Below are 11730 nucleotides of genomic sequence, written 5' to 3' on the forward strand. Positions count from 1 at the left end.
TGGTTTTGTGCTCTGGGCAATTCCATTGTTCATTCTCAAGCCAAACAAGTGTCAAGGAGTTGGCATGATGGCACAGACCGTCACTCAGGCTACATATGTCCTAGTGGAGAGAGGTAATAAACACACTTGTTATTAGTATGACATTCTCTCACTACTTCCCATGCTAAATATGAAACAGCTAGTTACTTCCCATGCAACTTGACCAGGACAAAGTCTAGGTTATTGATAGATCCTATTACTAGGGTCCAGATAGATCCTATTACTAGGGTCCAGATAGATCCTATTACTAGGGTCCAGATAGATCCAGATCAGTATTTCCTTATCAGGACACGTAGTCAGATAAAACTCCTGGCCCTACATTATGTTGAATATCTTTGCTGAAGGAGAGAAGGGAAACCTCCACCCCCTGATGTGAGATGAGATGCATACAATTGGGAGTTTTAGTGCATAGCTTTGAATGCAGCAGTCTTGTATAACTAAGCTTGTGGGGACACAGAATTCAGTCCCATTCAAAATCCTATTTTCCCTAACCCCTAACCTAGCTACTAACCCTACCACTAATTCTAACCTTAACCCTAAACCCCCTAGAAATAGCATTTGTCCTTGTGGCGACAAACAAAATGTCCCCAGTTGGTCAAATATTTGTTGTTCGTTTACTATTTTTGTGGGAACTTCACGTCCACACACATCAAAAACAGGTAACTTGAGTCGTGTTTTTCAAACAGATTTATTAAAATTCCTTTCTTTGTGAAAGTCAACCTTTCAAGGTATTGAAGCCATTAATGCCTGGATAGGATAGTATTTCTGTCCCAAACGATTTCACTTCTAAAAAATAGACCCTATTTAGAAAATATGACATTTCGGCTTCACTCAGTAGCATTTCCTCTTATAAATAGATGTATTTTGTCATCCTTTCCTCAATCACACCATATATACAGACCATCAGGACCACGGTACCATAACACCAACGTTAGAACAGGGTGGTATCCATTATCTTTGTATCTGTGCCATTACAGCGTCTGACAGCTTAGGCAGTGCCATTGAAGTAGTCAATCTTCTTCTTCACGATTAGCTGATCCCTCCTAATGATCCGGTTGGACATGACTCCAACAGGGTTACCAGGAGGGATCAGCCAATGAAGTTGGAAGTCCAACCCAGTTGACTACATTAAAATGGTGGAAGCCCTCAACGGCGCTGCCCATGCTAATACAGCCTTTTGGCCACTAAAGGCGTCTGTCATTCTCTATGGTGGTATTCCACAAAGCAGGAGCAATGTTTTTAGCTCAGCTGGCTAACTACCGTAAATATTCTGAAACACCAGATTTCCTATCCTGGTCCCAAATCTGTTTGTGCTCTGGCCAACTCCATTGTTCATTGTCAAGCCAAACGTGTTTGGTATAACAATGAGTGACAAAGAGTTTGCATGATGGCACAAACAGCCTGTCACTCAGGCTTCATATTTCCTAGTGCAGAGAGGTAATAAATACACTTGTTAATAGTATGACATTCTCTCAGGATGCTAAACTTGAAACAGATGAGATACGAACCAGAGAAATACAAAATAGTGTCTCAAAGTAAGATGGCTGACATATTGCCTCCTGCTTTGTGAATTGCCGCCCTGCGTTATCAAACATGTGACTCACTCAGCATGTAATCAATCAACAGATGAAGTAGACATGTACAGTGAACAGAGCATTGGGGGGCACAGAGCAACAAATACAGATACATAAATACATAAAGTAGACTTTCAAGGGTGCACACTCGCACCCTTTTACACTCCACCCTTAAATACAACATCTTACTTACACACTTACCAGGGTACATGCTCACAAACGGGGTAGGAGGATATTTTTCAGACCATGTGATCTGACAAGGTAAAACCTTAAGGTTCCAGATAGATCATATTACTAGGGTCCAGTTAGATCCTATTACTAGGGTCCAGTTAGATCCTATTACTAGGGTCCAGATCAGTATTTCTTTATCAGGAAACGTGGTCAGATAAAACTTCTGGCCCTATATTATGTTGAATATCTATGCTGAAGGAGAGAAGGGAAACCTCCACCCCCCGATGAGAGTTTTAGTGCATAGCTTTGAATGCAGCAGCTATAGAATACACCTTATAATTGTGCCAAGGCCACCATGAGACAGTTATTACCCAGGAGACACCAAGGGGTGCCAAAGGGAACATTGTGCCATGGCCTGGTAGTGCCAGGTTGAGCACACAGTGGGTTTGGTATTGGGGAGAAGGGTTGAGCAGCAGTGCAATAACATAGGCATATTTGCAGAAATAGTAGTATGGGTAGCTTTTCCCACCCTTCTCTCCTGAAATACCGTATCTGCGTCTTGCCAGACATCAGCATCAGTCTGAGTGGGGCATTTTCAGCATGTTGTTCATGAATCATCTCAGACTTACACCAATCTTTGTTCTCCAAGGTCAAATCTAAATGAGATTACAGTGGACTAGTGTTTTTTTCTTGTACACGTGCAAATGAACACACACACCTGCGCACACAAATGTGTTTCAAACACACACACACACACACACGTACGTACATCTTAGGCTAGCGTTCATGTAGAATGGATATGGCTTTCTGTTCCCTCTCAGGCTTTAACACATAACAGACGGGATCGAAACGGCACTTTCTCCTGAGACATTCCAAAGGGTGAGTCTTAATAGTCAATAACAGTCTTCTTCGCCTCGCCTCCATCTGCACTGATCTGACAAAAAAATGATGGGTGAAAACAACAAGGTAGGATCTAACCAAAGGATCCACTTTCAGCTGTCCATTTTCTTTTCAGACCAGTGAGAACCAAGGGAAGGAGTCGAGGCGAAGAAGCCACAAGACTTTCGAGACACCCCAAAAGCCCTCACTCTCATGAAAACTCTGGATACTAGACAAAAACCTGCAGCTTATTCTGAAAGGTGGAATAACGTTCCAGGGAAAAAACACATTGTGAACTACCTAGAAATGGAGTAGAACAGACATTCGTCTTTGTCGTGGAGAAAACGGGCCTCATAGTCTGCTCTATACATTTCTATCTGCAATTTGTGATTGTTTTCACCCCCACGGCACTAGAGGACGCCGGTGAGGCACATGAGGACAGCCACGTGCAGAATCAGCAGGTAGCCAAGGAAGAGGTAGCGCGAGCGGGCCCGTGACGTCAGCAGCTTGGAGCAGTACAGGCTCCGCCCCCGAATCCAGCGCCTGCAGGCCAGCATCCCGCCTTTCACCTGGTTAGGAGAGGGAGGGGAGAGTCATTCGTCAAACAGGCATTGGTAATCATATTGGTTGCCATTGGTCATCATACATGTGATTGATGATTGGTGAGTCAAGAAGAACAGTCCTAGCCTGAGTGCCAGTCTGTTTGTGCCATCATGCCAACTCCTTGTCATGCCCAACACGTTTGCCTTGCAATGACAGTAATGGAGTTGGCCAGAGCACATAGTAGAATGAGGATGCACATGTCAAATAACACACGTTTTAGCTTGATTCTTTTTACATTTGTTGAATTCAATATCTAAACCAGCCCCAACGTTACTTCTGCCTTTCTCCAGGGGTGCTGACAAGAGCACAAACAGATCTGGGACCAGGTAGTTCTGCATCGGTGGCGGCTGGTGCCGTTTAAGATTAGGGAGGATGTTAGTTTTTTTGTTGGTGCATGGCCTTATTTCTATTACATCATATTGGATGATGTCATTCTTATTCCATTCACCCAGCTCAATGTAACATCCATAGGTTTAGGCTACTACAAGATACTCAACTTTGCCGTATAAGAATCATGATGTTGCTACACCCTAGCCTACAAATTAAAGTTTATAACATAGTTGCACAGGTCGAGAGACACATTTTGGTAATCAAAATGACAGACAGTGACACATTCAACGCAGCCTTGAACACTCCTGCCTGCGTTTAGCTGATCTGGGGTGAAATCATTAGTCCAAACAGTTGCAAAATGGAAAAATAACTTTTCATTGGACAAATTCAGGTAAGTCTCTCCCCATTTCATTTGATTCCATTTTTCAATTTTTTTTAATTTTTGAATATATATTTTTTTACAGTTTTCTCCCCAATTTTGTGCTATCCAATTGGTAGTTACAGTCCTGTCTCATCGATGCAACTCCCGTACGGATTCAGGAGAGGCGAAGGTCGATCCCTGCCGGCCAAACCCTCCCCTAACCCGGACGACGCTGGGCCAATTGTGGGCCGCCCCATAGGTCTCCCGGCCGCGACAGAGCCTGGACTCGAACCCAGAATCTCTAGTGGCACAGCTAGCACTGCGATGCAGTACCTTAGACCACTGCGCCACTCGGGAGGCCCATATTTGCTTCCATTTATTAAGAAACGTTTTGAAACAGAATCGGCGGAATGAATACACCCGATCACACAGTTCACTTTCATAGTATCCACATACAGCATCAAACACTTTCCATCTGGCATCTACAGGCTCTCCTCCTCTCACCTTTTCCCTTCGCTTGTGGACTTCAGTGCACAACAGCGGTCTGTGACCAGGTGCAAAAGAGACATATCCAAGCCAAACCGCTACACAGCCTTCATTATTGTCACCATATTAACGTTATAGTCAACCTAGAACTAACACGTTAGTAAACCCACAATCCAATCCATGTGTACAATTACACAAAACAGTGTACAGCAAGCAGTTTAGCAGTTACACCGACGGGCCACGGTGGCAATAAATTAATTGGATTGAGATGCAGCAAAGAAACAGACAGATTTTAATGGGTATTTTTATTATTATGCCAAATAGCTTTCCACAAGGTTGCGGACATCGACTCATTTAAGTTTTGTGAATAACACTGACCTTGCGTGTGAACAGGGGTTCGTTGGGGTTGAGGATGAGGGCCTCCCACTCCTCTTCTGTATCCAGCTGGATGCTGAAGTCTCTCTGGGTCGTCCTGGATGGACTGGAGTCAACACTGGAGAGGAAAGAGACATCCGCCTTTAGTACTGAGTGTGTGTGAATTCAATTCAAATAACTTTATTCATCCCTGCGCGGCAATTACTTTATGCATGTGCTTCTGCAACAACAATCAAAACTACCACAGCGACAACCATTCACATCATCATCAAATCATCATGAACCGTTACCAGCATAACAACTACTGACAGGTCTATCTAAAAAGCACCTGTGTCAGAAAGTATGAACATGTGCCAAAGAGAAAGGGTCTATTCTCATTGATGAGAATTAAGAATCCTTTTGAAAGATTCTCGAGAGTAGGAGCTAACGGTCTATTCTTATTCACAAGAAATTAAGGAGTATTTCTAGAGATTCTTGAGAGGAATTGATTCTCGAGAAGTATTGATTCTCGAGAGGTATTGATTCTCGAAAGGTATTGATTCTCGAGAGGTATTGATTCACGAGAGGTATTGATTCACGAGAGGTATTGCAGTAACAGCCTGCTACATTCTGAAATGATCGCTGTATATTTAAGAAAGTGATGCTCAACAGTGTTTTTCCTCCCTTGGCTGCTCTGAGCCAACATCCAGGCAAGAAGCTGATCAACTCACTAGGGGATTTATCAAAAGTATTCAGTCGCAATTTTGCATTTACCACATATAATAACTTCCACGATGTTGATAAAATGAAGCCTGGTTTGTTCAAAGGTGACTTTAATATGCTGAAACTATCCTTTTCGTATGAGAGGGGTAAACGTTAATGTTTGATATGCTAACGTTACTAGCTGGCATAGCTGACTAGCTGTATTATTGTCTTACATTTAAGCCAACTTTTTCTATCCAGAGCGACTTACATGAGCAATTAGGGTTAAGGGCACATTAGCAGATTTATTTTACCTAGTCGGCTCTGGGATTCGAACCAGCAAACGCTCGGTTACCTGCACAACGCCCTTAAATGCTGGGCTACCTGCCCCCTATTGCAAGCTACATCTTGCAAGCTAAGTTTTGCTAATACGCATAAGAACAAGAAAAAAAAACTTAAATTGTCTGCACATGCTTGTGAATTGTTGCATTATTCAAGAGCGTAGTTAATATGTTTTAGAGGAAAAGTTGCTCGCATTGTTGAATAGTTTGAAAGTTTACTGGCTAGTCAGTGGCTACTGCCATACTGATATTGACAGTACATTTGGAGCTGCAGAGCAACAATGTCACGTTGCCAGCCTCAACGAAAGGTAAGGCAAGCTTGTAACGTAAATTGAAAAGTTGATGTACATATTATGTAAATTGAAATCTTGTCATGCTGCCTCTCCTTAAATATTTGTCAATGAGAATAGCCTCTAAATGAATTTGTGAGTGTGTATTACACAATGCCCAAACCGGGCACATGCGCCATTGTGCGCAAATCGATTTTGTCCCTCCACACGATCACGATACACAGGTTGAAATATCAAAACAAACTCTGAACCAATTATATTAATTTGGGGACAGGTCGAAAAGCATTAAACATTTATGGCAATTTATCTAGCTAGCTAGCTGTTACTAGCTAATTTGTCCTATTTAGCTAGCTTTCTGTTGCTAGCTAATTTGTCCTGGGATATAAACGTTGAGTTGTTATTTTACCTGAAATGCACAAGGTCCTCTACTCCGACAATTAATCCACACATAAAACGGTCAACCAAATCGTTTCTAGTCATCTCTCATCATTTCAGGCTTTTTCTTCTTTGACTTTATATGGCGATTGGCATCTAACTTTCATAATAAGATGTATTACCACAACCAACCGACCGACCTCAGTTCATCTTTCAATCACCCACATGAGGAGATGTTACGTGGGTATATGCTTCTAAAAGCCAATGAGGATATGGGAGAGGCAGGACTTGCATTGCGTTCAGCGTCACAAATAGAAGCAACTTCTATTTTAGCGCCTGGCAACGCAGACGCTCTTTGGCACACGCAAGCAGTGTGGGTGCAATGATTGAATAACATTATTATTTTGCAACACTCACACACTCGTCCGGTTTGGGTAGCGTGTTAAGAGTGTGAGAGAGAGAGACAGAGACAGAGTGTGTATGTTATTAATGGTCAAATTAAAGTTTATTAGCTACATTTCCTGCCTTCTCCCCTAATGTCAGTGATGGTGTTGACATTGAAGGCTGTAGTGAACGTTGAGAATGCTGTGAGGCCAGACTGCTGTTTGGCATGACAATGAGTTGGCATGGTAACTCAAACAGACTGGCACCCACTCATAGTGTGAGAATAGCTGTGTGTGTGTGTGTCCAGTTGTGGCAAAATCTTTACCTATCCCAGTACTACAGAATACATATTATCATCCTCCTCCTCAGACCAGACCCCTCCCCTAGGCATGTCTCAACCCTGCATTAGTGTGTGCGTGTCACCTCTTGGCTCTGTCCTCAGCCAGTCCCAGAGCTTCCTCGGCTGCTTCCCTCCTGGTCCTCTCTTCAGCCAGACTCTCACTTAGCTGAACCACGCTCTGCTCCACCTCCACCAGCCTGGAACACACACACACACACAGTGTAGTCATTCTGACACGCCTTGTCATGCCAAACAGTCTGGCATCACGGTATTCTCAATGTTCACTATGAAACCGTATTTATGAGAGGTCACTGATTGGTTGTTGATATATATATGAAGACTGGCAGACTGTTTGGCTTGATACTGACAGCAATGGTTGGCAAGAGCACAAACAGATCTGGAAACAGGCTAACCATGCATGGACACTGAGAGCGAGAGAAAAAGAAAGGGAGAGAAAGAAAGTGAGAACATAAGAGAGAGAGAGCAAAACATACCAAGAAAGTGAGAGACCGAGAGAGAGAGAGAGAGAGAGAGAGAGAGAGAGAGAGAGAGAGAGAGAGAGAGAGAGAGAGAGAGAGAGAGAGAGAGAGAGAGAGAGAGAGACAGACGAAGGGACAGAGAGTCACCTGGTCCTGAGCTCGCCGGCCTCCAGTGCTTCCATGTCTACTACAGCACTGCTCCTCTCCTGGGGAGCTCCCGGAGCCACTTCTACAGACACCGCCACCTGCTGGACGGGAGAGACAACAGCAGGACATTTGAGCTGATTCACTTCAGTAGGATGAGCATGTGTCCAACGTTAAATGCAAACATACATATAGTAACCTACTGACACAGAGTACAGCCAGGCTACTATTCATTAAAACACACACGGACAAGGATACACACACAGTCAGACACAGATACCAGACAAACACACACAAACACACTATAGTCATTCAGACACCAGACAAGCCTGAGACACACGCACGACTTTCTACCTTTGCAAGGCCCTGGTGGTGCTGGTTAGGCAGGGCTTGGTTCTCCAGCCAATAGCAGCGGTTCTGGGTGTCTCTCAGCGTCTGAGACACTGCCCTCAGCTGGGCCGACACCCCCCCTTTCTCCTCCACCACTTGCTGCAGCTGAGATAGGGAGATGAGGAGAGGACAGAGGAGCGGTTGGGAGATGAGGAGAGGACAGAGGAGCGGTTGGGAGATGAGGAGAGGACAGAGGAGCGGTTGGGAGATGAGGAGAGGACAGAGGAGCGGTTGAGAGATGAGAGGACAGAGGAGCGGTTGGGAGATGAGGAGAGGACAGAGGAGCGGTTGAGAGATGAGGAGAGGACAGAGGAGCGGTTGGGAGGAGAGAAGATTTGTGTTGAGTATGGTGAACTTAGTAGAAAATTATTCAATACCTGTGTGTTGGTTTCTGTGTTCAGCACTTTGGTTGCTGAGCTGATTTGGGTCGTCTTGTGAGTGCGTGCGTGTTCAGTACCTTGGCGTTGAGCTGCTGGCAGTGCAGATCTCTCTGCTGGATCTCATAGAGGCAGCGCTGCAGGTGACTCTGCAGCTGAGTTCTCTCTGCCTGGAGCTGGGTCAGTGACGGGTCATCAGACACATCCTTTCCCACCAGGGCCATGGTCTCCTTCCTCTCCCCAGCCAGACGCTGGCACTCAGACTGCAGCCTGCTACTCTCAGACCTGGGGAGGAACAGAGGTCAGAGGTCATTGCCTCAACACTTGAGTACCCACTGGTGGACCCAGTCAGTAGTGTGGTTTATTCAGTGGTCTCTGTTTAGTAGCAGACAATCAATCTATTTGTATGGCTGCAGTAAGCAGTGAACCACTACTGGGCAAAACAAGGAACACACATGGAGGCGTGGGTCAGGGGAGATTCCACTTCCACTTCAAACGCAGTCAATATAAGAGGCGTATTGAAAATAGATGTGCCTTTTTTCCCCCAATTCTCTAACTGAAATGGAATTGAGCCCTGCTTTGTATTGGAGATGGGGTTGGCAGGAGATCTAGCAGCTGAAGGGGATTGTCATCACGAGACAACTCATATAGTGCTTGACCATGGGGACCTGCCAGGGCATGTGAGCGAGTGGGGGTTGGGAGGGCTCTGTGTGGGTGGGGAGACAACCTGAAGGGACACAATGAGGACAGATGGATGGGCTGTCACCTGCTGGTGAGCTAAACACCTTTCTGGTGCAGCAACACAGTTTCCACTGTGGTAACTAGATGCCATCTGTTGCGTAACAATTACATCATTTGCAATTTTTTTTTGTGAAATGTGAAGCGGGGCCTTTGTTCACCATTTACGCGCAGGGGAATTGGCATATATGAACAGGGCCAAATAATAATTTCTCTAACAGAAAATAATATGAGAAGCATAGGCCTATGTACAATCATGGTAGCAGTTGAAAGGAAACACTTTGGAGATTATGGGGAAATGATCAGAACAAAGGTGAGGAGACAACATTTCATCTGACAAGACCGAATACAAAAATAAACTTGTTCATTTTATGTGATTTTTACATTTACTCTACTTTTCGCAGCATCTGTATACCTTTGGTAACATGATAACAATATTCAGGCAACATTTGGGGTAATTGCAACATAAGACAATAAAATGACAAGGGTTTGAGTGAGAGGTCTGACTGGTGTCTCCAAAAGGTCACACACCTCTCCAAACTGTGGGTTTGAGTGAGAGGTCTGACTGGTGTCTCCATGAGGCCACACACCTCTCCAAACTGTGGGTTTGAGTGAGAGGTCTAACTGGTGTCTCCAAGAGGCCACACACCTCTCCAAACTGTGGGTTTGAGTGAGAGGTCTGACTGGTGTCTCCAAGAGGCCACACACCTCTCCAAACTGTGGGTTTGAGTGAGAGGTCTGACTGGTGTCTCCAAGAGGCCACACACCTCTCCAAACTGTGGGTTTGAGTGAGAGGTCTGACTGGTGTCTCCATGAGGCCACACACCTCTCCAAACTGTGGGTTTGAGTGAGAGGTCTGACTGGTGTCTCCATGAGGCTTCACACCTCTCCAAACTGTGGGTTTGAGTGAGAGGTCTGACTGGTGTCTCCAAGAGGCCACACACCTCTCCAAACTGTGGGTTTGAGTGAGAGGTCTGACTGGTGTCTCCATGAGGCCTCACATCTCTCCAATATGTGGGTTTGAGTCAGAGGTCTTACTTGGTGTCTCCAAGAGATCACACACCTCTCCAAACTGTGAGTTTGAGTGAGAGGTCTTACTTGGTGTCTCCAAGAGATCACACACCTCTCCAAACTGTGGGTTTGAGTGAGAGGTCTGACTGGTGTCTCCAAGAGTCTCACACCTCTCTCCAAACTGTGGGTTTGAGTGAGAGGTCTAACTGGTGTCTCCATGAGGCCTCACACCTCTCCAAACTGTGGGTTTGAGTGAGGTCTGACTGGTGTCTCCAAGAGTCTCACACCTCTCTCCAAACTGTGGGTTTGAGTGAGAGGTCTGACTGGTGTCTCCATGAGGCCTCACACCTCTCCAAACTGTGCACAGTTCCTAAGTAATTTCAATACATGTATCACTCAACGAACGAGCCTTCAAGCTGTGCAATTAAGGAAGTTACATAATAAAAATTAAATAAAGGTTAAGTAAATACAAAAATATATATTAAAAAAATAACTTAAAAGTGAAGCAAGCACAGTGGTAGTTTTTTGTTTGGAACACAGCCCTGCATCCCCACCACTACACAATTACTGTCTCGGTCAGGTGGGCATGCTCATTCTATTGCCAACAAGACTAGCCAAGTTCTAAAAAACGATTATACGGCGTTAGGATTTCACAAGGCACTTCAGAGAAACACACACATTTTGATGAGCAAAGAATGAAGTCGTGAGGGCATTCAGGTGCGTGTTCCACTGCAAATGTTCTTCACAATAAAGCAAACATTCTGTTTAGAACAACCCAGGGTATGATGGGTTGTAATTCTACATCAATCATAGAGATCATACATTTCCATACTGTGAATTTTGAAATGTGAAGTGCACATTTGGACTCCCGTGTGTGTGGTTTGCCTGTATTACATCAAAGACATAATTATTATAATCCTCGACGGCTCATCTTTCAGAACACATTGAATGCTTTCGAGCATTGACCTCACCAATGTGCAAAAGTAACCCAATTGGCAGAAGTAATACAATTTAATGGCCAACTCAAATCTTTGTAGGTTCAGTTAGGATCTTACCTCAGTTCAGCCAGCTCTGCCTGGTACCCGCTGACTTCTGTTTCAGTCTGCAGTTTGAAGGCCTGTGCCTGCTGCAAGGCGCTCTGCAGCTCATCCACCCTCTGTCTCGTCTCCTTTAATAGACAAAACAAACCACTAGAGACACAACAACAACGCACATTGAGGAGACTCATTTGAACACTTCACAAAAAAACTGCATTCCTGCGACACAACCAAATTGTCATGCTTGCACACACCAAAGCCATGACAGGTAGATTAGCTATTTTACTGGTCCCCTGCATGCTGTCAGGAAGTTCACACACCAAAG

The 11730-nt window shown here is 44.7% G+C and overlaps 1 protein-coding gene across 3 annotated transcripts in view; it reads right to left on the minus strand.

The window, feature by feature from the left end:
- Positions 1 to 711: 711 nt before the first annotated feature.
- Positions 712 to 11730, minus strand: part of LOC129845984 (golgin subfamily B member 1-like) — a 28470-nt gene continuing 17451 nt past the window's right edge. The window contains exons 8-14 of one of the 3 annotated variants that reach the window (XM_055913975.1): positions 11424 to 11536; positions 8700 to 8904; positions 8207 to 8347; positions 7856 to 7956; positions 7313 to 7426; positions 4822 to 4936; positions 712 to 3232 (exon numbers count right to left, since the gene is read on the minus strand). In XM_055913975.1, the coding sequence (XP_055769950.1) occupies positions 3074 to 3232; positions 4822 to 4936; positions 7313 to 7426; positions 7856 to 7956; positions 8207 to 8347; positions 8700 to 8904; positions 11424 to 11536 (948 nt within the window). In that variant the 3' untranslated portion in view covers positions 712 to 3073. The remainder of the gene's footprint in view (positions 3233 to 4821; positions 4937 to 7312; positions 7427 to 7855; positions 7957 to 8206; positions 8348 to 8699; positions 8905 to 11423; positions 11537 to 11730) is intronic. The other 2 variants (XM_055913974.1, XM_055913973.1) reach the window with 2 other exon arrangements.

Source organism: Salvelinus fontinalis, unplaced genomic scaffold, assembly GCF_029448725.1.
Source record: "Salvelinus fontinalis isolate EN_2023a unplaced genomic scaffold, ASM2944872v1 scaffold_0418, whole genome shotgun sequence".
Lineage (NCBI taxonomy): Eukaryota > Metazoa > Chordata > Actinopteri > Salmoniformes > Salmonidae > Salvelinus > Salvelinus fontinalis.